Source organism: Thunnus maccoyii, chromosome 4 (genome assembly GCF_910596095.1).
Source record: "Thunnus maccoyii chromosome 4, fThuMac1.1, whole genome shotgun sequence".
Classification (NCBI taxonomy): Eukaryota; Metazoa; Chordata; class Actinopteri; order Scombriformes; family Scombridae; genus Thunnus; species Thunnus maccoyii.
Window position 1 is genome coordinate 33970655 of NC_056536.1, and position 27984 is coordinate 33998638.

Sequence of the window (27984 nt, forward strand, 5' to 3'; positions counted from 1 at the left end):
ATGTGGAAACTGTCTGTGTGCAGCCCATGGGTATCCTGTCCATCATGGAGGAGGAGTGTATGTTCCCCAAGGCCACGGACCAGAGCTTTAAAACAAAACTCTACGACAACCACGTGGGGAAGTCGCCCAACTTCCAGCGACCGCGGCTGGACAGGAAGCGCAAATATGAGACTCACTTTGAGCTGGTTCACTATGCTGGAGTGGTGAGTGTCAGCTTCGACTGTTCCACTGCAACTACTACTGTTACTACTACATCTACTGTAAATACTCATGCTAATATTACTACCGGCTTACTGCTGATACTGCAGCTGTTACCGCTCATTTTAGGGATGCTTTGATTGATCGGGCTCCAATTTAATTTAAAGTTTCTTATCAGAAAAGCCAGGTCAGAATTAGATGAGTTGAAAAGCAGGTGAAGGTTCCTGAGTTTCTCGCAGCAGCTGCTGATTTTGGAGACAGAATATTACAACTTGGAAATAGAGTAGAAAATAACACAGCTAACACTGAAAAGAAGCAGAGTTGTGGCTTTTGCTGGGTGTTTCAAGCTTTATGTTTAACAGTTTAATAACAAAAATAGAGCCCTTATTGGATAAGCTGATTCTAATGACATGTAATCGATGAACGCTGATGGTGCTTCCTTATTTCCAGGAAATAAACTCAGGAACCAAACTGAGGACTGAATGTTTCTTTTTGCACATTCCTGTTTGCGTTTCCACCACATCCGACAAACTGTGAGGATTAGGCAACTTGTTTCAGGTTGTTCTTTGTCATTTGCTTCAGTCCTGCCCCTGGAGCAGGAACTTTCTGGGAGCCAGGAACTATGACAGAAAAATTAAATTTAAGAGCCAAGAGAGTGAATATCGGACTTACATTCATCAGGTGGACAGAAACACGACTCCAATAGTATGATAATGTCGATCTGTGTCTGCAGGATGCGAAAATAGGCGACTGTTTGCTAACTTGTTAACCTTATCAACTTTATAAAGCGATAGTATGTCAGTGTAGTGTTTACAACTTGTTCTGCTGCCACTAAGTGTCCAAAAAAAAGAATATATTTTTAGCTTTCAGCCCATTTTTGTAAGTTTCTTAACGTGGGCGCTGAAATTTATAACAACCAGATTTCTGGACTGGTTTGTGGTTTTTAACATCAGTGACTCAAGCTGAGCACTTTTAATCGTCCTGCTTTGGCAACAAAAGCAATTATTTCTGTTTGATCTTCGTTTAACTGGAGGAAATTTTGGCACAAAATCAAATCACTGATGAACGGGACCATAGCTGGTGATATTGTTATGAAATCTGTGTCGACCGCATAGTTTGTTGTTTTCCACAAATTGAGCTAGTAGGAGCATGTAGGAGTTAAAGAGCAGAGGCCCCCCGAATGGAGTCTTGGGGAACTCCACATACTTTGCTCAGACGTATATTTATCAACACAAAGTAGTCCCTATCTGAGAAATAAGATTCAAATATAAGACACACTGTTCTTTGTTTATTTTGTACAAAATCAATGCATAAACTCAGTTCTTCAGTGTTAAATGTGAAGTATGTTGATGACTGTGTTACCTCTCTGCAGGTACCATACAACATCATAGGCTGGCTGGATAAAAATAGAGATCCCCTGAATGAGACGGTGGTGGCTTTGTTCCAGAAATCCTCCAACAAAATGATGGCTGCACTGTTTGAGAGCTACATCAGCTCCGAGATGGGTAACGTTACAAAAGAGACACTGGTCGGACTGTTTAAGAAATTGTGACAAACAAAGAGACCCTAAAGACTGCAAACAGGAAAAAAAAACGTGCAGACGATAAAGAACAGAACTATAAGAAAAAAAATACAAGTGAGAGTAGTGACAGTGTGTTTGTATGTAGTAAACACGTGTGGTTTGTGCTGCGTTACAGCTTGTGATCCGAAGCTGGAGACCAAACACAGGAAGAGGAAAGCAGCTTCCTTCCAGACAGTTTCACAGTTACACAAGGTGAGTTAAAGGTGCAGTGTGTAGAATTTAGTGGCGTCTAACGGAACAGACTTAACAGAAATGGAATGTAATATTCATAAGTATGTTTTAATCAATGTATAATCTCCTGAAAATAAGAATCATTGTGTTTTTTCGTTACCTTAGATTGAGCCCTTTATATTCATATAGGGAGTGGGTCCTCTTCCACAGATCCCACCATGTTGCACCGCCATGTTTCTACCGTAGCCCAGAATGGACAAACCAAACACTGGTTCTAGAGAGGGACTTTCATGTTTTTTTGCATGTTTCACAAGCATCATAGGTTCTCCTACACACTTGGAAGGGGAGGGGGAGGGGAGGGGTAGTCAGTTGGTTGCAATCTGCAGCCTCACCGCTAGATGTCACTAACTCTTACACACTGGTCCTTTAAAGTCTGGTCACGCAAGCATTTAAGTCAGCAAAATTCACCTCATCCCAATGAAATCGCAGCGATCAGGCACACATTCTTTGTGTCAAAATATCCGTGAAATATCAGATAACGAAGGACACAACTCAATGACACTGTAATTACCAGACAACAAACATCATTTTCAAATATAATTTACTACTGAAAAGTGTCTACTATGTTGCATGTGGCAGTAAACATGCTAGCAGACTGTGATAGACTGAGACATTTGACACATGACACACTATCAGCTGTCTGTTCATTTACAGGAGAATCTAAACAAGCTGATGGCGAACCTCCGCAGCACTCAGCCGCACTTTGTTCGCTGCATCATCCCCAACGAGAGCAAGAATCCAGGTAACCAGACAACAATGACACTGTAACCTTCATCACACAGACAGACAGGACCAGGAAACCTTATTCCAACCATATTGCTCCAATTTAAGAGTGTTCATGTATCAGTCCGAGATGATAGTCACAGCATTTAAATAGCCAAAAATTGGTTTCTTGTGTTTTATATTTCAGAGTTTGTTAACAAGTGAAACCCGATGCTAATGAAGTATAGCTCTTTTCTCATTCGCTGAATAGATCATAGTAGTGTTTGGAGTTTTATTTCTGTGTAACTGACAGTGATTGTAGCTTTGGAGCCATTTTGCCACCGGTTTGGTGAAACTCCTGTAGTTCTTTTCACCAAGTAGGAGAAACTGACTGTAATTGTCAGAAATTAGACATGTCAGACATGACACTGACTTGTGATTACAGTCTGTGATTTAAACTTTACCACTAGTGGGACAAAAAAGAGGAAACGTCATAATGTCAACTAAATCAGCTCAACCCAACCTTATTTATAAAGCACTTTACACACAACAAAGTTCTTTACAGCAAAGATAAAAGTAAGAACAAAAACAGACTGTAGAAAATAATAATAATCCTAAAAATAATAATAGTAATAATAAAGGCACATGTTCACACAAGGCATGTAGAGACAACACAGACTTACGAGGGCTTCAGTCAGGCTAACAAGTAAAAGTGAGAATCATACAGCTGGAGGGAGATAATTCCTTCAAATCAGCAGTTGCCATCCTTTTTGTCTGGTGTACCTGCACAGCCCTTATAGATGGACTCAGTACCCGTTTATCAACACCAACCACCGCGATCCGAACGTCTTCGATTGATTCTATAAGTGAAGTAATAATGTTTTAATTCATCTAAAGTTTAGGTTAGTTTGCTTTTAGCAAAATATTTCAACTTTTCAACTGTTATACGAGTGGCGTAGTCTCTTTAAGAAATAGCCCAGTGCATAGGAAGTGTGCATGACGCATGTGTGTGGTCGAGAGAGAGCGAGAGAGCGAGCGGGTGTGACTGTGTTAGGGGCGACCGGAGCAGTAAGAGAGAGTTAAGTTAGCATTTATTCTCTGCCAGAACAGCTCGAACTGTACATACACTGTACTATTACTGTCACAGCTAACTGCTGACTTAACTCTCTCTTACTGCTCCGGTCGCCCCTAACACAGTCACACCCACTCGCTCTCTCGCTCTCGCTCGACCACACACATGCGTCATGCGCACTTCCTATGCACTGGGCTATTTCTTAAAGAGACTACGCCACTCGTATAACACAACATTCTTTACTTGTAGCTTATTGTTTCAACTGTGTATCTGTTCATTTATCAGTTACTGATACTTTGAGCTGCCGATTCCGACTGACTCGTTTATGCTTTACTTCTTGCTCACTCTTTAGACCTTTCTGCTCACTTGTTTACTAGTTTTCATGAACTCTCTATCTCAACACACAGTGCTCATGTGTCACAGCTCGGTCAATATGTGGATATTTTTTTCTAAACAAAACGTAATCTCTCTTTCTCTCTCTCTACATATATGTATATATACATTTAATTAGTTGAACTACTCTACAGTCCTTCCATGTCCTTCCACCCCTGGTGGAGAATCACTGACCTAAATCAAAAGGGTTGATCCTCTGTACGGTTGCCTTGAAGTACATTTCAGATTCAGCTTCTCAGTCTCAGCTTTTATCAGTCTAAGCTGGACTTGAAAATATTTGCATTCTAACACAGTAAAATGCTAAATTTTAGTACTTTTCTGTAGACATCAAGTTTGATTGAATTTGTTAATATTTTCCAATTCAAAAACACTAACTTGCACCAAATTAAAAAAAAAAAATTTAATCAAAAACAAACAAAGAAGTAAAAATGCCAGAGCTAAAAAAAACTAGCTTTTTACAGAGCTTTTAAACGCATCTTGCAGTCTTCCAAACTCCATCCTCTGAGGAAATGTAAGAAGCTGTTGAAAAAGCTGATAAGGATGAACTTTCACACTCGAGACGAATATAATTTCCCCTTCAATGTCACAAATGCAAAGTTGTTGAAGATGGCTGAAGTGTTTGTGTGTGTGTGTGTCGTTCAGGTGTGATGGATCCCTTCCTGGTTCTGCACCAGCTGAGGTGTAACGGAGTCCTGGAGGGGATCAGGATTTGCAGAAAGGGCTTTCCGAACCGGATCCTGTACGCCGAGTTTAAACAGCGGTGAGTCTCAACCCTCCAACTGTTTACAGAAACAGACTAAAGGCGACTTCAGGAGCTGTTTGCAGAGTCAGTGACATCTTTTAAAAAGGCCTTTAATCGATACCACACTGTTTTATTTCAAACATGTCTTATCTGTTTTATTGCTACTGTTGTTTTATTGTTTTTATTTATCATTATTATTTTTTAATCTCAGGTTAATAGCGGTATGATTAACCTGCTTAATTGTACTTAAATGTTTTAACCATGTAAAGCAATTTGTAACTTTGTTTGAGAAGTGCTGTATAAATAAAGTTTGTTATTATATTATTCACATAGAGTCTGTGAGGAGGATTTAGAGGCTTAAACAACAGAAAACACACGTCATTACCGTCACTAAACTGCACATTGAAGCTCTGCTGTATGTAACCATCATGTAGGTTTATATTCGGATCGTCAGTTTCAGATTATTTCAACTTTGTTTCTGAGAAATCGAGTTTTGTCTGTGATTTTGGTGGACGGCTGAGAATACTACAATACCCATGAGCCTCGGCTGCTGGAGGAAACCAGTCAGAGTGTGTGAATCAGAGCTGTACACGGTGCCACAGTCGCTGAATTCATCTACAGTCGATCCAAAATTTGGAAGTAAATTGAATTTAGCTCTGTGATTGGCTGTTTTCTTGCCAAAATGCACCTTGGGAATCGTAGTTACCTCAAGGTAGATGTCCACAGTGTTGAGACTTTTTACTAAAGAAGCAGATATTTTCTAACACAGTTGTTCATCTGTTGTTGTGATGATTCAACCATGAGAGACCTGAGAGTCTGGAGAGTCTTTACTTCTGGAGCAAAGGGAACCTGAAACATCTTCTCAAACTTTGCAACTGTTTTGTATTTAGAGTCAGTTTTTTCAGTTTTCTTCTGTGGCTACAGGAGCTCCTTCAAGTCTGAGAAAACAATCTCAGATTCACCCAGAAACCACAAAAACTGAGGCCGTGGAGTTTGAAAGGTTTTTGGAGTTTGACCCACATAAGGGACTACAACTGACGGGCCTGTTTTGCCAAATTTGCAGCAGCCAGCCAGCATTTCCACAGTGCTCGGAGATCACTTTTAGTGTAACAGGTTGCAGGATATCTCGACTTTTCCTCTAAATCTTTCTCTGGTACTGTTTATGTGAGTGCAGTACTAAATCTGCTCCTTTAAAGCTTCTACAGAAGCCACATTCCTGATATTCTGACCTCCTCATGAATCCATGTGGACTTGTTTTTGTTTCCCTAGCTATCGTATCTTGAACCCATCAGCGATTCCCGACAATTTGTTTGTGGACAGCAGGAAGGCTGTGGAGAAACTGCTGGGCTCTCTGGACATCGACCACACACAGTATAAGTTTGGACACCTGAAGGTAAAACAACCACTAATACTGTGATAAATACTACAGTACTGGTACTGCAGCTTACTGCTGCTTGGAGACAAAACATGATGAGTAAATATGATCTGCTCCTCTCCACTTCCTGTTTCCTCTCGTTCCTTCTTCTCCCCTCTGTTTCCTCTCCACTCATGTCCTTTCCCCTTGTTTTCTGCTCTCTTCTCCTTGTTTCCTCTCCTCGTCCTGTCTCATCTTATTTTGTCATCCTCTTCCTCTCCTCTTTTCCTCGCCCCTTCTCTCCTCTCCTTTTGTTTATTTCCCTCTCCTCTCGTCTCCTCTCTTTGTTTCCTCCCCTCCCCTCTCATTTCCCCTCTCCTCTTCTCTTGTTTCCTCTCCTCTCCTCTGTTGTTTCGTCTCCTCCTTTTCCTCTCCTTTTCTCTCTCGTTTCCTCCTCTCCTCTTCGCCCCTCCTCTCCCCTCTTCTCTGGTTTCCTCTCCTCTCCTTCTTCTCTTCTCTCTTGTTTCCTCTCCTCTTCCTCCTCTCTCCTCTCTATTCTTCTCTTCACTCCTTCTCTCCTCTCTTTGTTTCCTCTCCTCTTCTCTGGTTTCCTCTCCTCTCTATTCTTCTCTTCACTCCTTCTCTCCTCTCTTGTTTCCTCTCCTCTTCCTCCTCTTTCCTCTCTATTCTTCTCTTCACTCCTTCTCTCCTCTCTTTGTTTCCTCTCCTCTTCTCTGGTTTCCTCTCCTCTCTATTCTTCTCTTCACTCCTCCTCTCCTCTCTTGTTTCCTCTCCTCTTCCTCCTCATGTCTCCCCCTCAGGTCTTCTTTAAGGCGGGTCTGTTGGGTCAGTTGGAGGACATGAGGGACGCCCGTCTGTCTCAGATCCTGACCACCGTCCAGGCCATGTGCAGAGGGAAGCTGATGAGGATGGAGCTAGAAAAGATGATGCAGCAAAAGTCAATATGACAAATATGAATAAATAATAACAGCAAATATTATGAAGAGAGTCTGAAATCTGTCTGAATCTGAAAGTTTTTGGGGGGTAAAAGGAGTTGTGTGGTCTGACTTCCTCTTCTCAGGGATGCTGTGTTGGTGATCCAGTTAAACATGCGATCGTTCTTCGCGGTGCGGACTTGGCCGTGGATGTTGTTGTTTTATAAGCTCCGCCCCCTGCTCAGGAGCGCCCAGGTGGAGAAGGAGCTGGCTGCTCTGAAGGAGGATTACAAAAAACTGAAAGAGGCGTTTGACAGGTCTGTTTGTCTGCCTACGTTGTTTGACCAGCTGCGTGTCTTCTGTTTACATTGTTGTTGTTTTTTTATCAGGTTAGACATTTAAACGAGTTGTTGTTGTTCTTCCTTCAGGTCGGAGATGAAGCGTTGTGAGGCGGAGGAGCGACAGGTGGTCCTGGTTCAGGAGAAAAACGACCTGGCTCTGCAGGTCCAAGCTGTAAGTCAAACTTGGAACTTAAAGGAACAGTCCCACATTTTGGGAACTCTGAGATTCTCTGAGTCTCCTGAGATTTATTCTTGCCGGGGTTAGATAGGTTATGTGTTATTTATTGTTGTGGCGATGGAGTTTATAGTAAATACATGAATAAACAAGGTTGCGTGCTGTATATGAAAGTCAATTTCAAGCATTATATGCAAATGACAAACACTTGTGATGATTCAAAAGTACTACACACCAACAGCAACAATCACAGTTTTTCTTCTTCAAGTTAAAAATGAATAATGATATTCAGCAAATGACTGAGAAAGTGTCTCCAGAATAACAGAGAAACGACAAATTTAGAGAGAAAAATCTTTACTCATCTTTATTATCTTCATCCCGATCACACAGGAGCAGGACAACCTGATGGATGCGGAGGATCGCTGCAACCAGCTCATTCAGTCTAAAATCTCGCTGGAGTCGAAGCTGAAGGACATGCACGAGCGCCTGGAGGACGAGGAGGAGGTGAGCGCCACGCTGACGTCCAAGAAACGTCAGCTGGACGACGAGGTGGCGTCACTGAAGAGAGACGTGGACGACCTGGAGATGACGCTGGCTAAAGTGGAGAAAGAGAGACACGGAGTGGAGAACAAGGTGTGTTAACTGTGTCACTGCAGGGCTCCTTCACTACAGAGTCACACATTAAAGTGAATAAACCAAACGCTTTTCTTTTTTTTTTTCTAAAATTCCAGTTGATTTTTAATTTTTTTTTTTCATTGTTGAAGGTGTTTAATTTGAATTGAAGTGAGAAAACTCCATCACAGCTAATCTAATACTCAAGTTTTGGCTTATTCAAGTACTTGTTAGGCTACTTTTGTCTGGTTAGATGAATAAATATGTCCATGTTTACTTTTGTTTATTTGTTGAACAGTGTTGGAAGAAAAAATATATCTTTGTAATGTTGATCTATAGGTTTTAGATGAAAAAATATAAACATTTATTAAGCGTAATGGTCCTTTATGCTCATTTATCTAAAGTCTTTCTAAATTACACAGATGTTACTGTAAAGATTTATGATAAATCACTTTACACTTTGTCATTTTCTATTTTTGACCTCTTGATAGTTTGCTGCTGTAGTGATGGGAGAATATTTTATGTATGATAACACTGTAATACTTGTGATTCATTGATATTTTTTGCCTTTGTGTCATTTTCAAATGTTATCTTTAGTATGTTTTTTAGTTAGTCGGTTGAACTAACTGAACTCCTGTGGTCCTCTGGTTGGATAATTGATGCAGCTTTTATGTTTATATATATATATATGTGCAACTGTTGTGATGTTTGCACAGATACCTGATGAAGGTCAAACAGACCAAAACGTTGTAAACTAATAAATATTCCAGCGAGACAGTAGCAGTGTGCAGAGACAGAGGTGCTTTAATAAAACCCCTTTTATTAGAGAGATCAAAATAAGCACGGACAAGTTAATAAGTCTTAGTGATACATTAGACCTGTACGTCTTATTAAATTAAATAATAATATATAATCTAAGATCAATTTCTTTGTCTCTCCTTGCTGGTTTTTCAGGTTGAAGAGCTTCAGTTCGGTGAAGGCTACAAGTGATGAGTTTAAATCAAATTTAAAAAAAGAATTTCTGTCTGTCCAGGTGAAGAACTTGTCTCATGAGATGTGTGTTCAGGATGAATCCATAGCGGCTCTGAACAGAGAGAAAGTCGCCCTGCAGGAAGCTCACCAGCTGGCTCTGAGCGACCTTCAGGCTCAGGAGGACAAAGTCAACATGCTGGCCAAGGCGAAAACCCGGCTGGAGCAGCAAGTGGACAGTGTAAGAAAAGATCTCGTTGAAGTGTCCCGAGTTCAGCTGGAACGACAGAAAACTTACATAAGATCCCCTCCAGACATGTTTTAAGACACATGAAAAAACTCTACTAATAATTAGTGTCTGATATTACCTAGTATGTGTGTAAGCTGCGTGATTGGCCCAAACTAGTTGTGATGTCACACATCAAGCTTGTAGGTACACGTCTTAAACTCAGATTTATAAGATAGGTCTATCTCATTAAAAACAGTGCTGACACGCCCATTAAACAGTCTATGGAAACTTTTAATTGTTCAGAGATTTCACTCTCTCACTCAGAGATTAAAACCTGTTTGCCAGTGTTGCATGCTGGGATTCCTGAAGGTATTCTAATGGAAGACGCAGCAGGGTTTTCAGCTACTGCTAAGATTGTACAATAAGTATGAAGGACATATTCCAAATGTTCAAATCGGTTTAGTTTTAAAACCACACTTTAAACTTTCAAAACGTAGTTTTAATATCATGAATTATGAAGATGAAGTAGTTGTCAAGATATTTAGCTCTGGACCAAAGTGAGCATTGAAAAGATTTGTATACAAAACTCTCACATGACAGTTAGAAAGCTTAGGACCTTTAAGGATCTAAAAGGCTCTCGGGTCAGGACAGGTTGACGTTACTGTGTGCTAACAGTCTCCCGTCTCTCCTCCCTGCAGGTGGAAAGTTCCCTGGAGCAGGAGAAGAAGGTGCGGATTGAAGTGGAACGAACCAAACGGAAGCTGGAGGGGGATCTGAAGCTGTCCATGGACTCAGTGAGGGACCTGGAGAACCAGAGGGAGGAGCTGGAGGAGAGGCTGAAAAAGTAGGAAAAACATTCGGTTCATTATTTACACCATTCAGGACTGATTTATATGTTCAGTTTCAGTTGTGCCAACAGTAGTGGACTGTGTTTTTTAATAGTTTACAACAATTTAATAATGTAATTCAACCTTAAACCAAAAAAAAACTGAACCCAAACTGGAACAACAGGTGAAGCAGCACATTTGTGATTATGTTAAAGTGGAGCTAACAGTTGACATCGGGGTATATCAGAGTTTATCATAGTGTTCATCCATATGGTATCATAACATATTTCTTCATATTGTTTATTTCTGTTAATAACATTTAATTGTAATATTTGGTTTTTCTCATTTGCTCCGCATCGTGTTGTATTTTATACTATTGTTTTTTATCTTTCATATTGTATTACATAGTGGAATGTGTTACTGGAAAATAAATAACACCACTAGCAACTTTACAGAAACATATTTACCAATCAAGTCAAGTCAAACAAAAGAATTTTGCATTGCGATAAAACAAGACGAAGAAAATTCTGTACTTTATGTGACGTTCAGACTACAGATTAACAACTCAACCTGACCTTTCTTTCATTCATTTTTACACATTTAAGAAATCCAAAGCAACACCGTACTTGTGACACGTGCATGGACATGTGAGACGACTGCTGGACGTGCAAATGTATCTGTAATTTGTGAGTGACAGTCATTAGTGAAACAGGACATCATTTGCGATCTGTATGTAAGCAATGCCATGAAAATCACTGTCATGATGTCCCGAGAAAAAGACGAGCATGACTGTTGCCGAGTTTTACAACTTCTACGATGAGTTCTGTGATGTTGACCAATAGGGAACTCTTCTTTGCACAACTGTAAACATGATAAATTGATTTGCTTTATATTCCATTGAAGACATGAAAATAAATATCAACTTTGAGTGATGATGTTGGTGCTGTGAGGTGGGCTCCTCCTCTCAGATCACCTACTGTATGTACATGCAAGACTCGTAAAAGAGTCGTGAAAGACAGTTCTGATTGGTTGGGGTCCAGTGTCTGTATGTCCAATCACAGCCAGGATTGGTGGACTGTATGATCGTGACCATCTTGAAAGACAAAAAAAATACTGTAGTCTGATCCCAGGATTCATGTGAACATTTGACTTTGACACTGATACCAAAACATCACAAGTAATCAGTGAAAGGTAGCAAATATTTACCAGCATGAACACAATCTCTCTCTCTCACCCTTCCTACAGCAATTGTTCTGATTCTTTCTCTCTCTCCATACCTTCCTAAAGAAAAGACATGGAGTTTGGTCAGCTTCAGTCTAAAATTGAGGATGAGCAGAGTTTGGTCTCTCAGCTTCAGAAGAAGATCAAAGAGCTTCAGGTTGGTTTAAAACAGAGTCAGAGACTGGTTCAGCTTCCACATCTTCATCTGCTGCTACAGGAGTGTGATGTGATTGTTCCCTCAGACTCGCGTCGAGGAGCTGGAGGAGGCGCTGGAGGCCGAGCGAGCGTGGCGCTCCAAAGCTGAGCGTCAGAGGAACGACATCACCCGAGAGCTGGAGGAACTGGGAGAGAAACTGGAGGAGGCCGGAGGAGCCTCCGCTGCTCAGATCGCACTCAACAGGTCAGAACTCTCACCGAAGTCTCTCACAAGTTACACCCACAGAGTCACAGTGATTCATTAAAATAATTTGCCTTTTTTTGATTATTTGAATTTTGAGAATTTTTTTCCTTTTTTTTGGAAAATGGGTCATATTGCAACACACAGACTGTGCTCCAGAAAAATAGTTAAGTCAAGAATATAGTACCCAAATATCCCAAACTATCTTCCCACCAGAGAGGAAACTGAAGAAGTCAGTGCTTACAGACTGTCTGACTTTAACAAATGTTGAAACCACAAGACTTCTGTACAAAAGTAGAACATCTGTAACAAAAGAACCTGAGTCAAAGCTGCATTTACTGATTTGTTTTTCCATCTGATGGCCGAAGAAGTCAGTGCATGATAACAAGCGTTAGTTATAGAAAGTCAGAGTTTCTTCAACTTGAAACCACTGAAAATATGTAAATATATATAATGCATTTATATATTTATACCAGTGTAGCAAATAACATGTTATTATGAAATTGGTTATCTGGTTTTACAAATTGTTAAGAACAATTCAAGTGCTATGTAAATTGCTTTTAAATTAATATACAAGTCCAACTAAAAATCACATTTAGTTTCCGTTGACAGACCTCATACTTTATAATAGATAAATATTGTAATTGCATCTTTATTGAGCACTGTCCTTTACTGCCTCTTCTTTAAAATAGGTTCAATACTAGCAAGAGAATACTGACTGTTAATAAAAATGTAATGATTTTATTTAAACAAAAAAACAAGGAGGTGCAGTGTAGCCTGAAAGGCAAAACCAGAACGTCCACTAAGCACTCGCTGCTGGACTCAACTCGAAGGTATCGACTGAAATAAGTAGCAGGTAGTATTGAAACTTCTCCAGTCAAATGATACCTGCATTCGATCCTTTTTGTACCCTGATCAGGAAAAAAAAAAAACTATTTTACGGTTTTGCTCACAGCCAATCACAGCAAGCGTTCTTTGACTTAATGCGACATGTGATTGGTCCACTACTGCAGCAGCTACAACCCACACAGTCTGTGGTGGTGAAGTCGAGCACAGTGTATTTGACGGAGGTGGGAGTTCAGCATGGCGAGATGCCACAAAAATAAATATTTTAATAATTTGAACACTTTCAAAATGATTTGTGTAAAAATCATTTGGATGAGGAGGAGTGGCGGCATTATACACAACTGAATACGTTCAATCACATGATTGGTATCGAATGAGGTAAAAAGAAAGGTATCCAATAAAGTTCTCTATTAGTATCAGCATCACTTTAAGGGTACTGGTATTGTATCATAATTTTTTAAACAATACCCAGCTCTGCTCGCTGCTGTGAGCAATGATGAATCCCGTTTTGGGATGAAACAGTAATGACTTAAAGTCACTGATGGACAGCTGAACCCTCCGGCCTGATGCTGTTCCTGGGAAACCTCACGTGTTCTAAGACAGGAAGCAAAGTGAATATTCACCTTGTGTTTTTCGTGTGAATTTGACCTCAGGACTGTTTGTGCATTTTGTGTTTATTTGTGCCAATGAACCAACTGTACAGACATTAACTGTTACCTTTGCTAGCTAGTATCATGTGTGTACGTTTACAAAGCACAAACATTTTTAATTTGGACGGACTCACTGTCAGAATCACTAAAATCAGCTTGTTTAGTTTTCATTCTGAACCTTTAAATCCTGTTTGCATCCTTCAAACTTCAGCTTTAAGGTGTTTACCTAAACATGGCGGTGAATCCTGTGACTCCAAACTGTAACTTACCTTAACGTCAAACAGGAAGCGGGAGGCGGACTTCCTGAAGATGCGGCGGGAGCTGGAGGAGGCGGGGCTTCACCACGAGGCGACGGCCGCAACTCTGAGGAAGAAGCACTCGGACATGGTGACGGAGCTCAGCGAGCAGATCGACGCTCTGCAGAGAGCCAAACAGAAGCTGGAAAAGGAGAAGGCGGAGTTCAGGCTGGAGGCGGACGACCTGGCCGCTAACATGGAGCAGCTCTCCAGGGGCAAGGTAAAATAAAAACACAACACAACCCTTTAAAAGAAAACATCTAGATGTTTGGCTCTGACCAATGAGGTCGCACCTGGCTGATGCTGAAGTCGATGCAGCAGTTTTGTGCAAACCCTGCACTGTAAATAAAGTAGAAGTAAAGGAGCCTAAACCTTTATAAATCTGTACCACGGTGTGACGTCAGGTTTGCCAAACGAGTTTCGACTCACAAGTTTGAACTCAGCAAGACTGTAAGGGAAATATTGACTGCTGGGCCTCGTCAGTGTAAACGCCTTGAGTTAGTTAATTTAACGTTACAACAGTGTTGTTAGGAACTGTGGTGAGCTCATAGTGCAACAGGACAGACAACACAAGATTCAACACAGCATACCAATAATAAAAACAGACACATAAGCACATTTTCAAACACACAAAGTATCATAAATATAAAACATTAGCTAAAAACGATAAACCTTAAAGTGCAAGAGGTTTGTGATTCAGAAGTTAATTAACCTGAATGTGTTTAAAATAGGTGAACTATAAATACAAAGACCGCCATGAACTAAAAACACAACATCACTTAAAGTGACAAAGATTTATTGTTCAGGAGTCAAACAGCTTCAGGGATTGTAGTTCTTTTAAACAACTCAGATTCAAAACAGAGTCGTCTGAACTTCCTCACAGAGCTGCTGGGTAATGAAAATAACCACAACATCAAAACAGAAGAGACTAACGTATCCTGACTTGGGGGTCATAAACGCCCCAGAATACAGTATCCTACATTTCCCATAATGCAACTTGACATATCAGTGGTATTTATGACATATGTGCTGCGGCAATCTGGGAAAACTGTATGAGTGCTCACCTTGTGTTATCACACAGTCTTTGTATTGATCAATGTTACTGATGATTTGTGTGTGTGTGTGTGTGTGTGTGTGTAGGTTTCTGTGGAGAAGATGTGCAGGGTTTATGAGGACCAGCTGAATGAGAGCAGGATCAGAGCGGAGGAGCTGCAGAGACAACTGACCGAAATGTCTGCTCAGAAAGCACGAGCGCTCACAGAGACTGGTACAACAAACAATAATAATAATAATAATAATACTAATAATAATAATAATATGCATGCTACAAAGAGCCTCACAGACACAGAAGAGGAGAAACTGAATAATTTATATAATTAAAAGAAATGATGATGATGAGCTTGAGTTCTGATTCTTAACAGAGAATTACAATAATCAATATGTTAGAATATTAAGCATGAATGTCTGTCTCCAGATCTGAAAGTATGAGGATGAAAAATGTATCTTAAATATGTCTCAGCTGATAAGCAACACGGCAAATTGCTAAAGTTAAATTAGATTTAATAAATGTAGTAATTGCATTCAAATTACTCAGATTTCTTCTGTCTCTCTCACTTCCTGTCCGTCTTTCTTTCTCTCTGTCACTCTTCCAGCTGAGTACAGCCGGCGTGTGGAGGAGAGGGATGTCCTGAACGGTCAGCTGCAGCGCTCGAAGGTGGGACTCAGCCAGAACATTGAAGATCTGAAGAGGCAGCTGGAGGAGGAGAAAAAAGTAACAGTCAACTCTTATATTTCTGACACAACCTTTCAATACAGAACGTCCCCGATTATAGTCCTGGAAAGTAACTAAGTACATTTACTCAAGTATTGTATTTTAGTACAATTTTATGATGCTACTTTATAGTTTCACTCCACTACATTTCAGAGGGAAATATTGTACTTTCTACTCCACTACATTTATTTGACAGCTTTAGTTACTTTTCAGATGAAGATTTGACACAATGGATAATATAACAAGCTTTTAAAATACAACACATTGTTAAAGATGAAACCAGTGGTTTCCAACCTTTTTGGCTCTTGACGTCTTACAAAAAGCAGTGTGTAGTCGGGGTCACATTTCACATGTCTATGAGTTGTTAACAGCTCCACCAAATAGTGATTTTTCCCTCTAAACTTCTCACATGCTTTCATTTCAATAAATGTTCAAATGATCCAATATTTCAGCAAAAATCAAAGATTAGAGAAAAAGTCCAAAAACTGAAAACAGATTTGTGTATCAGAACTTTGTTTTTTCTTCTTTCCTCTCCCATTAATCATCTCAACACCCCTCAGATTTATCTGCTGACCCTTTGGAGGGGCCCGACCCCTAGGTTGGGAACCACTGGACTAAACTAGCTAACTGTATATAAAGTAGTGTAAACTAGCTCCACCTCCAGCAGCTACAACAGTAACATGCTGCTCTAACACTGATGCTTCACTATTAATAATCTAATGATGTCATATATAATAATATATCAGTCAGAGGGACCAAACCACTACTTTTACTGCAATACTTTAACTACATCAAGCTCATAATACTTATGTACTTTTACTGCAATACTTTAACTACATCAAGCTCATAATACTTATGTACTTTTACTGCAATACTTTAACTACATCAAGCTCATAATACTTATGTACTTTTACTGCAATACTTTGACTACATCAAGCTCATAATACTTATGTACTTTTACTGCAATACTTTAACTACATCAAGCTCATAATACTTATGTACTTTTACTGCAATACTTTAACTACATCAAGCTCATAATACTTATGTACTTTTACTGTAGTAGGATTTTTCATGCAGGACTTTTACTTGTAGTGAAGTATTTTTTTACGTTGCTGTATTGTTACTCTTAGTGAAGCAGAGGATCTGAATACTCCTTCCACCACTGCCTGATTGTTCTCACTGTGTTCAGGGTTCATTTCATGCCAACAAATGACGTCTTCAAATGTTTTTTCCACAACCCAAAGATATTCAGTTTACTGTCATAGAGGACTAAAGAAACCAGAAAATATTTGCATTTAAGAAGCTGGAACCAGAGAAATTCGACTCTTTTTTCTTAAAAAATGACTCAAAACTATTATTATTTAAATAACATAATAGTTGGCAACTAATCGATTAATTGACTAATTGTCTTAAACAAGATGCTTGAATTTAGAGCATCGTGTACATGGATACAAACTATAGATGTGTGTGTGTGTGTGTGTGTGTGTGTGTGTGTGTTAGGCCCGTGTGGCGCTGGCCCATGCTGTGCAGGCGTCCCGTCATGACTGCAGTCTGTTCAGTGAGCAGCTGGAGGAGGACCAGGAGGCCAAGGGTGAACTGCAGAGGGCGCTGTCTGCAGCCAACAGCCAGCTGGCTCAGTGGAGGACCAAGTACGAGACCGACGCTGTGCTGCGAATCGAGGAGCTTGAAGACGCAAAGTAAGATACTCTGATCATACATACGTATTAGTAATTAAAAGAGTTATTACATTATTTACTAATTACTGCAGCAAAAGCTGTCAGCTCCGTCGAAGATTCCTTAAAAAAACTTCAAATCCTCCACAACACGTGTTCCATCTTCTGTGTTTAAAACGGGTAGAAAAAGAAAAGGAGTCTTTTCCTGCTTCCTGTTAATTGTTTATTTCCTACATGTGCAGGTAAGTTTGTGGTTTCTGTTTTAACTGCATGATGATGACGTTGTTGTTTGTAGGAAGAAGTTGGTGGTTAAACTGCAGACTGTTGAGGAAGCTGTGGAGGCGTCTCAGGCCAAATGTTCCTCACTGGAGAAAACCAAACAGCGTCTGCAGACTGAGATTGAGGATCTGATGGTCGAACTGGATCGCTCCAACGCTGCTGCGCTGGCTCTGGACAAGAAGCAACGCAACTTCGACAAGGTCAGTCAGCAACACAAACAGCTGTAACCCCCGACAGTGTCCCAGTCAATGTAGGAAATGAAAGACCACACTCATCCATCTGTGTTTTCTTCCATTTGTGTGATGCAGCTGTTGAGTGAGTGGAAGCTGAAGTTTGAGGACAGTCAGTCGGATCTGGAGGCAACGCAGAGAGAGTCTCGCAGTCTGAGCACTGAGCTCTTCAAACTGAAGAACTGTTACGAAGAAGCTCTGGACCACCTGGAGACCGTCAAACGAGAAAACAGGAACCTTCAAGGTACTCTCCCTCTCACTCTGTCTCTATTACAGTAGCTATATGAAAAACTTGTTTGTAAATTATAATTTAGAACAAAACACCGTAACATAGTTGATGAATTTATCCAAAGTGAGACAGAATCTGAAAGTGCACTGATCATTTTGTCAAGTCAATTTATTTACGTAGCACCAAATCACAAGACCCAACGTTCCCCCGCTAGCAGCACTTGGTGACATGTGGTGAGGTGAGGAAAAACTCCACTTGAACGGGAGGAAACCTCAAGCAGAACTGGACTCTAGGTGGGCGCCATCTGCCTTGACCGGTTGGGTCGAGAGAGAAAGAAGGAGGGACGGGGAGAGAGACACAGAGAAGCATAATAACAATAATAATAAACATAGAGAGGGTGTCTGCCCCCCGGACCGAATCTGGAAGATGGTTCCACAGGAGAGGAGCCTGATAGCTGAAGGCTCTGCCTCCCATTCTACTGTTGGAGACTGTAGGAACCACCAGTAAGCTGCATTCTGGGAGCGCAGTGTTCTAGTGGGGTAATAGGGTACTATGAGCTCTTTAAGATACAATGGTGCCTGACCATTAAGAGTTTTGTAGGTGAAGAGAAGGATTTCAAATTCTATTTTGGATTTTACAGGAAGCCAATGCAGCGAAGAGTCTTTAGAGACTTGTTAGGGCAGCCTGATAATAAGGAATTGCAATAATGCAGTCTAGAAGTAACAAATGCGTGGACTAATTTTTCTGCATCTTTTTGAGACAGGATGTGCCTGATTTTTGCATTATTACGTAAGTGAAAAAAGGTTGTCAGGTTTCTAAATATTGTAAACATGACAGAAATTCAGGCTCTCTGATTGGATGTTTCTGAAATACATCTTGAGAGTTGTTGTTGACTTCTGTTAAGTTATTATTTCTACAGGTTTTGTACTTTTGACTTTCTATCAACAAACCAGATATTTTCTTACATGTTCTGTTCTGATGATTCAACCAGGAGAGTTTCCTGTTGATCTAAGCTCTATGGGAAAATGGACTTTTACTGCCAGAGCCATAATTCCTTCTTCCACTTTGTAACTTGATCGGTACCAAACAGGAATGTGTCTCTAGGTAATAATGCTGCTGAGTGCTCTCTAGCTACTCAGGCAGTAAAGGGTAACTGACAATTTACTAGCTAGTTAGCTTGAATTTTGTATGCAGTATTACCATAGAACAAATTCCTCTTTGGTACCAATATCATGTTGAAACTGTCGGCTGTTTAGCCGTACGCACACCCAGTGTAACTGGGTAGTGAGCTAACTTGCTCACCCAGCTTATACGCCACAAAAGATGTACATTTCCTCTCAAGTTTTCCACATGGTTTTCCATCATTTGACCTTTGACTGCCGCTCCTTTAATGATGTTATCTTGTTGTGTCCTCTTCTTCTGCAACGGTTTAATGGCACCGATTGGAGAATTAGTGCCACCTGCTGTTTATCTCCTAATATTCACACAACATGAGTGGATGGAAACAAACATTGATTCAAATTTTCTTTTGATGTTTTTCTGGAACTTAAGTTAACATTTATGACATTCTGCCATTGTTTTTTTGATTAATCTTCCAGGAAACAAAACCAGAGCAGCAATCAAAACAAAACAAAGAACTTTCCACTCTCTCAAACTAACAGTCGGTGAGCTGTAAAGAATAGTTTCAGACTGTTTCAGGTCACGTCAGTCCAAAGCCGTGGTCTGCGGTCATTTTTAAATGTCTATCAAAAGACTGTGTGGTCAAACTAGGCACCTTGTAAACACACTGAAGCAGAACTGATGCTGATAGTTAAAAGTCTGGTTGTGGATTGGCTGACTGGTTGACTGATGTTTGCTTGCAGATGAGATAATGGACCTGACAGATCAGATCAGTCACGGAGGGAAGACCATCCATGAGCTGGAGAGAATGAAGAAGATCCTGGACGTGGAGAAGAGTGATATCAGAGCAGCTCTGGAGGAGGCAGAGGTAACTGACTACCTGCTGTAGATACCTGTCAGGTTTGTACCAAACAAAACTGCATACCAACCTGCTCTACCTGCCAACTCTCTCCCAACCAGGGCACTCTGGAGCACGAGGAGAGTAAGACTCTGAGATTTCAGATGGAGCTGCAGCAGATAAGGACTGAGATCGAACGGAAGATCTCTGAGAAAGATGAAGAGATCGACAACCTCAGGTACCAAATATATGAGGAACAATTTTAACATTGTCTGCCAGCAAATCAGAAGCCAGTATATTAGCAGCTAACAAAACCTTCAACTTCTCGACTAGAGCTGCAACTAATGTTTATTCATTATCGATTAATCCGCAGATTATTTTCTCAATAAATCGATTAATCGCTTGGTCTATAAAATTACAATTTCCCACAGTCAAAGGTGATGTTTTTTCTGACCAACAGTCCAAAACCCAAACATATTTAGTTTAATGTAAGGTATGACAAAGAAAAGCATTAAATCATCATATTTGAAAAGCTGAAAACAGTTCTTTTTGGTAGTTTTACTTTAAAAAAGACTAAAATATAATGCAATTATCAAATAGATTAAAAGATGATTAAATTTCTGTCAATCAACTCATTGATTAATCGTTGCAGCTCTGCTCTTGACTAACTAATTCAACACCTGACAACTGCAGGTACCAAAGATACAAAAATATGAAGTGTTAATAACAGTGCCGTCCACCAGGCGGAGCCACCAGCGCTCCCTGGAGACCATGCAGGCCAGTTTGGATGCGGAGGTTCGTAGTCGCAGCGAGGCGGTTCGTCTGAGGAAGAAGATGGAGTCTGACCTGAACGAGATGGAGGTTCAGCTGGGACACGCTAACAAGCAGGCGGCTGAGAGCCAGAGGATCATCAGACATCTGCAGACACAGGTAATCTGAACTGATCTGAACGAAGATAGGAAGACCGTTAACTCCTCAGAGACAGGAGGGAAAGGGTAGATAGAGAGGTGAGCTGTTAAATGAGTCATGAACAGACAGTCTGACCTTCTCAACTAGAGGAGAAACACTTGTTTGACTTGCTGTAGAGTTATAATGTCTTAATCTGAATTAATTAAGAGTTAAAATATGATCCAGAAATCAACTAACATAAAATATATGTAACCAAAACAAATTTAAAGGACGGGTTCACAGTTTTTCCAGTTTGTCTTCAAACAATAGTCAGAAGCCCAAATGAACATTGAAACCTGTTTTTCTTGCTGTAATCATTCCTCCTGTTCATACTGACCATTAGAAGATCCCTTCATAATGACCTTACAATGGAAGTGATGGAGGACAAAATCCACAGTCCTCCTTCTGTACAAAAATGTATTTAAAAGTTTATCTGAAGCTAATATGAAGCTTAGGATTTGATGACTTGTAGTAGCTTTGATGTCTGCTGTGTGTGGGTGTTGATTGACAGCTGTTATTGACAGTTGGCTCACCTGCTGCTCTCACTGGCTCGCACTGAGTCGGACTGTTGTAACAATATTTCACTAAGGTTAATGTTTCCTGATTATGATACCCGCCGTGCTAGCACAGTTTAGCTGAAGTAGCTAATGTTAGCTCAAGTGTGCATCGATCGGTGTTCCCAGTAAGCTAGCGTTAGCTGGGGTCTGAGGTAGCGGGGTGTGTTTCCAGAGCGTGAAAGACAACACCCCACACTCCTTAACTGGAAGATCTTGGCTCCAAACGGAAAAGTTGCCGACAACCAGAAGCTGGAACTCTGAGCTTCAAACCTGCTCCAATGAAACCAACTTTTCACTCTTTGGGGACATTTTTGTGAGTGAAACTCGCCCACAAACTGAGCAGAACAGGTCGCCTTATATGGACATTTTAGGGCGTTGATGATGCTAATGGTGAAATCTCAGGAATGTTCAGCTCCTCATGAATAGGTGACATTCATCAGGCTGAAACCAGATATTTAAAAAGAGTTTGTGCCATTCAGAGAGTTTGTTGGATCACTCGTATGAACAAACCTCACAGAGAAGTGCAGGTGAAGAAAATGTTCCTGCATGAGGTCTAAATATGTTGTGTCCTGTTCCAGGTGAAAGAGCAGCAGGTGGAGCTTGATGATAAGGTCCAGCTGACCAATGAGCTGAGAGAACAGATCATCTTGGTGGAGCGACGCTGTTCACTGATGGCGGTTGAGGAGGAGGAGTTGCGTGCGATCCTGGAACAGACCGACCGCAACCGCAAGATGGCCGAACACGAGCTGGTGGAGGTTGCAGAAAGGGTTGACCTGCTCACCACACAGGTACAAAACTCACACTGATACGCAGCAACATCATGCTGCTCCGATGTAATCTGTAATCTATAATCTCTAATATGTAATATATAATCTGTAAATTTTAATTTATAAACTGTCATCTATAATATATAATCTGAGTCCAACAGCAGTTATTGACAGACCTGAGAACTGATCAAGAGCTTCATGTTTAATTTTTTTTATCCAAGCAGTCGAGTTGATCACTTGAAGAAGTGTCTGTTGGACTTACTGACAGTTCGACTGATTGACTGGTCTGTTGGTTAACTGACTGATGGACTGACAGACTGATTGATTGATTGGTTCATTGATTACTACCTGTGTTGCAGAACGCCGGCCTGGTGAACCTGAAGAGAAAGTTGGAGGCGGATCTTTCCGTGCTGACCGGTGAGGTGGAAGAGGCGACGCAGGAGAGTCACAGCGCTGAGGAGAAAGCCAAGAAGGCCATCACAGATGTGAGTCCTGAACCCTGACCTCTGACCTCTGTTCAAACCAAAACAAACCCTGAGCTGTTTCACAGGTGTCTGAGCGCCTGTTTTAATACTGTTTTATTTTGTTTTCTGTTACTTTCTGCAAACAAGGAGACTTTTTTCTGTTTTTCTTTGAGGTTATCTGAATCTGAACGTGTGTGTGTGTGTGTGTGTGTGTGTGTGTGTGTGTGTCACTAGGCAGCTCTGATGGCGGAGGAGCTGAAGAAAGAGCAGGACAGCAGCAGCATGTTGGAGAGAATGAAGAAGAACATGGAGAGTACAGTGAAAGGTACAAAAACACAGAGTGTTCAGGGTGGAGGCAGCATTATGATTGGTTAATCAAACAGTTCACCTGCTGCTCTTGTGGATAAATAATGTGTGTTGTTGCAGGTTGATGTTAACAGTAAGTGTCTTTAACAGAGCTGCAGGTCAAACTGGATGAAACAGAGGAGATGGCGCTGAAGGGAGGAAAGAAACAGCTTCATAAACTGGAGACGAGAGTGAGTCCTTTAAATAAAGACATACACGATGTATAGTTTTTTTTTTAAAAGATACAAATTGATTCAATCCTCTTTTTTATTCCCGACATGACATATTCTCCTTCCAGAATCTACAAATATGCAAATATTGTTGACTTCTAAAGTTTTACTGCTGGACACAATATGTCTCCTTCTTCACTGAAAAGACCATACAGGAAACATCTTGTTATTTTGTTTTTTGTAGAAGAACCACACCAGACATAATGTATCGGTAATTGTTTATGTCCTAAAACATGAGGGAATCTTTGAGATAAAGGACTTGTACGTTAATAATAAACATGAGTACTTACAGGAAGTGAAGCTGTTTTTAAGAAAGGAGGACTGCTGTGTGTGCAGGTGAGAGACCTGCAGACGGAGCTAACGGTGGAACAGAAGAAGAGCGAGGAGTATCAGAAAGGAGTCCGCCGCTACGAGCGGAGAGTCAAAGAGCTGACGTACCAGGTCTGATCACGTTTATCACACGGTGACATCACACACATATTCGCTTGGTTCTATGTTCTTTATCGGTTCTGTCTGTGTTGTGGTAGTCGGAGGAGGACAGGAAGACTCTGCTGAGGATGCAGGAGCTCATCGATAAGCTTCAGGCCAAAGTTAAAAGCTACAAGAGACAAGCTGAGAATGCTGTGAGTTATTACTGTGATATGATCACACTGGAAATAACAACTAATATAATAAATAATCCCAATAATCCCCCCTCTGTGTTAATGTAGTTTAATGAGTTGTTGTCCTGTTATGTTTGTTGTTGTCTTTGTTTCGTGCTGTTGTGTTGTACTACTGCTGCGCAAACGACTGTCTTCTGGGGACAATAAGGTTATTGAATCTTGAATCTTGAAAATCCTGCGTTCTATATGAAAAAAATATTTTTAATTTAAGGAAAATCCCCAATTAATTTTATAAAGTTTGGGGTAACCTGCTAGATTTCATAGATACTCTAGTTGTTGAAAGGGTGAGATGAATGCTTGTTGAATTAATTAATTATTTTTCGCTGTTTGTTTTGAGAGTGTGTTTACTGTTGTTGGTGTATTTATCTTTATGTTTTATTATTATTATTACTTGGATACCCTATTAAATTTGCTTAATATGAATTGTTGTTAAGGGGAGTGATATTTAGATTTTCCTTTTTTTGCATGTGTGTGGGTGTTTGCTACGGAGACTCCCAGAGGTCAAGAGAAAAAAGACAAAAAAAACATGCAACATGTGTGAACGGACAAATAATATGAGGGAATTAACTGTTATTATTTAACTGCAATCTGTGCATGTTTGAAGGCCAAGATGGTTCATTAAACCTCTGTTCAGCCTCCTCCTCTCACACACTCTGTGTTTTAATGCTGCTGAAATCACATTGCATGTCATTCTCATTGACATATTTTTCAGTTTTTGTTGTCAGATAACAGAACAGGTGTGAAATTTGATCACAGTTCATAAAGACTTTGTCAATCAGCAGTCATTGTCAAGCTGTTGAGCTGCAGATAAATTTGTTATTAAATCATCACGACATCGTGAGACAAAACAAAAATACAGGTTAATGGCAGCAGCTGTGCTTTGAGATCAACTGTATTTACATTTACCACATCTGTAGCTATAAATGAGCTGCAAACGTGTATTTATGCTGCTTGCTGTGTTGCATTCAGGCACTTTGTAGCTGTACTTGTAATTGTATCACTCATTTTAAATGTCCATACAGCTGCTGTCATTAACCTGTATTGTTGTACATTTTGTCAGATGATGTTGTCATCATAAAATAATGATCTAAATAATCTTTAGTATAAGCCAAACAGACACCAATATTTGAGAGTTTGAAAAATCTGCTAATAATTTATCACTCGATATTCACTTTTTTTACACAACCCATAACATAAATACACTTTCTGATAAGGTTCCCTTGAATTAGTTTCTATAACAAATGCCACCAAGAAAAATAAACTGGTCACTATTCTCTGGTGAACAAACTACAAACCGACCATTGTCTGACAACAGAAACAAAAATATGTTAAGTTAGAGCAGCTATATCATGAATTTGGCTGCATGAATACTCAGTGTAGATGATCACAGAGAGCAGGAGGTTTAATGGGCTGCGTGGTTTATTGATCTGTTTGCATGGATTTCCACATCAATATTTTTTTCTACCACATGACCTCTTGGGGACTCTGTGGATTGCTGCTCTTTTGGATGGGATGTTTTTTTTTTTAATTGAAAAATAAAGACATAAATAAGGGAGAAACAAAAACCTAAAAAAATTTGCTTTTGAAGAACAAAAATTTCAGTCACTCCACTTCTTCACCAGACAAAGATTCATCCTCTAATAACGCCACCAACTGTCAGATAAGATTAAAAAAAAAGTTCTGCTAGCAGCTGTCATTGCTCTGTGTGTCCACCAGGAGGAGCAGGTGAGCTACGGCTCAGTGCGCTGCAGGAAAATGCAGCACGAGCTGGATGATGCCGAGGAGAGAGCCGACGTCGCCGAGACAACCGTCAATAAGCTGCGGGTCCGAACCCGTCAACAGACCAGCAAGGTCGTCATGGTGAGTCACACTCAGACACCGCGTCCAACCCAACATATATTATTAAATTATTAATAATATAGGATTCAATAAATCATCAATATTATCAATGTGAGCAGCATTTTAATTTTGTACCTGATTGAAGATGTTTTAAATTTAAAATCCATCCATCTAACCATATTTTATGTTTAAGCAAACTTTTATGTTTGTGTTTCTACAGATTGCTGAATGAAGCTCATCAAACACTATTAGTGTGTCGGTTGTTTTTTTGTGATGTTTCTCATGTTTGGTTGCTGTGTGTTTATTTGGATCATGGATAGGGGGCGGTGGGGGGACTAAATCTACTGTACGTAACCATGTCAATGTGCTTCTATATTTCTCCACTGTAAAGCATTGTGAACTGGTTTGATCTGGTTATATGTGAGCAGCTGTGTGGAATCAGAACACCTGTTTCAGATGTTATCTCTCAATTGAATGGATGTTATCAATCAGCCTCACCGATATGGATTAGAGGGGGCCTGCTACACCTGCTAGTAGGTGCATATCAACCCACTGGAATAGGACCATGGCACCTAACAGTCAGTAATATGCCGCTACGTTATGTTATGCTACAAAATAATGATATGACAACGTTGTGGTTAAAGTCTGGTTAAGTTTAGGCAGGGTTTAGGTTTAGGTTAGAGTTAGGAAAAGATCATGGCTTGGGGTAAAATGGTCACTTGAAACATGGTTTAACGTGGTAACCATGTTATGAATGCAGTAAAATGCGGTAAAAATGTCAGGCTAAACAACAGGAAAATGCATTGAAAATGTCCTGGCCGCTAGATGGCGTCTGTAAGTCAAAGGTGACGTCTATCTTACCAATGGATGATATAACCCTTCTGAACAAACTAGTAGGTGTATCAGGCCCCTTCTAAGCCATATATATGAAGCTGATAACCACAGATAGATCTCATTCAATCAAGAGATAACATTATAAGCGGTTGATCAGAAACAAGTTTACTGCTTTTTTATGTGTCATTTTGAATGAAAACTTTTTGAGTTTTAGCTGAAAATGCAGAGAAATGTGCATGATTTAGAAGCTGGTCGAGCAGAAAATAGGATATTTTGACAATAATCTTAAATCAAGGTCTGCTTCTTAGCTTTACTCAGCAAACTGATCCCATGGTCTTCATCAGTGGATGTATTTTGCTGTTGTCAACAGCAATACTTGTGACCCAAGTATTATAACTAAGCATGTTCCATTCACTGGTGAGAACCTTGAGATGTGATTGAAAGCTCCTGAAAAAGCTTGAAAATTGACCTTGACTTAAAATGAATTAGTTGAACTGCTACATTATATCCAAGGTCAAGAAGGATTTTTCACGCTTAAGAAAAGATGCAAAGGGACAATAAGTCATGTTTACATGCTCCACACATGATGTTACACCTGTTTTAAGTGATGTTTTTGAGATAAATGCTGAAGCAAACACCTCTGTGTAATGTTAAAGTTACTTGTAGTGCTAAATATTGACAATAATCTGCCAGCTCTACGCAGCTTTTAGCTTCTTTTAGTTCATAGTTTTGGTTCTCCAGCTGCACATACACTGTAAAAAAAATAAATAAATAAAAATTGGACTTACATTCATCAGGGGGACACAAAAACAACTCAATGGGATTATCATGTTGCTCTGTATCTGTTGGATGTGGAAGCAGGCAGCTGTTTGCTAACATGTTAGCCAGTTTCTGAGAAAGTTTTTTTCCCCATTAGTGGTCAAAAATCACTTAATACTGCTTAAATGTGATCATGCTCACAGTTAGAAAAAAGCACGATCACAGTAAGATATGTATAAGTCATAATATGAAACCATGTGCCTGTATTCAGAACGTATATTTGAGCAGAATATTGATGTGTGGGTTTTACTGTAGTCAGTAATTGTGACTGAAATCTTCAGTGTAGTAAAATGAATAAATAAATACCTGATGTTGATGTTTCACCCACAGTTTGCTGACTTCTTTAACTTTCCCTTCGACACCACAAAATATAAGATATATAAGCCAAATATACAGATGGGTGATAAATTAAAGGTCTGAATGCTTGACCCCTACAGTGAGGGGATCTGGTGGCTCTGTTATGTCGTGTTGTCATTTTGCTGGCATGGTTTGGGTCCACTTGTCCCCTTAGAGGGAAGGGTCACTGCTAATCAATACAAAGATGTTTTGAGTGATCACCTTTATCCTATGATGAAACATTTCTATACTGATGGGAGTGGTCTCTTCCA

At 40.1% G+C, this 27984-nt stretch overlaps 1 protein-coding gene across 1 annotated transcript in view; it reads left to right on the top strand.

The window, feature by feature from the left end:
* Nucleotides 1-27377, top strand: part of LOC121896281 (myosin-7B-like) — a 43457-nt gene extending 16080 nt beyond the window's left edge. Inside the window, exons 15-45 of the mRNA XM_042410084.1 lie at nt 24-203; nt 1571-1703; nt 1896-1972; nt 2666-2753; nt 4821-4938; nt 6190-6313; nt 7096-7232; nt 7356-7526; nt 7638-7722; nt 8116-8358; nt 9371-9547; nt 10234-10379; nt 11650-11740; nt 11826-11983; nt 13761-13992; nt 14913-15039; nt 15425-15543; nt 17044-17240; nt 17512-17695; nt 17804-17969; nt 19817-19941; nt 20034-20149; nt 20655-20841; nt 21995-22204; nt 22543-22668; nt 22882-22972; nt 23104-23183; nt 23559-23663; nt 23750-23845; nt 25601-25744; nt 25944-27377. Of these exons, the coding sequence (XP_042266018.1) occupies nt 24-203; nt 1571-1703; nt 1896-1972; nt 2666-2753; nt 4821-4938; nt 6190-6313; nt 7096-7232; nt 7356-7526; nt 7638-7722; nt 8116-8358; nt 9371-9547; nt 10234-10379; nt 11650-11740; nt 11826-11983; nt 13761-13992; nt 14913-15039; nt 15425-15543; nt 17044-17240; nt 17512-17695; nt 17804-17969; nt 19817-19941; nt 20034-20149; nt 20655-20841; nt 21995-22204; nt 22543-22668; nt 22882-22972; nt 23104-23183; nt 23559-23663; nt 23750-23845; nt 25601-25744; nt 25944-25955 (4245 nt within the window). The 3' untranslated portion in view covers nt 25956-27377. The remainder of the gene's footprint in view (nt 1-23; nt 204-1570; nt 1704-1895; nt 1973-2665; nt 2754-4820; nt 4939-6189; nt 6314-7095; nt 7233-7355; nt 7527-7637; nt 7723-8115; nt 8359-9370; nt 9548-10233; nt 10380-11649; nt 11741-11825; nt 11984-13760; nt 13993-14912; nt 15040-15424; nt 15544-17043; nt 17241-17511; nt 17696-17803; nt 17970-19816; nt 19942-20033; nt 20150-20654; nt 20842-21994; nt 22205-22542; nt 22669-22881; nt 22973-23103; nt 23184-23558; nt 23664-23749; nt 23846-25600; nt 25745-25943) is intronic.
* Nucleotides 27378-27984: the final 607 nt, after the last annotated feature.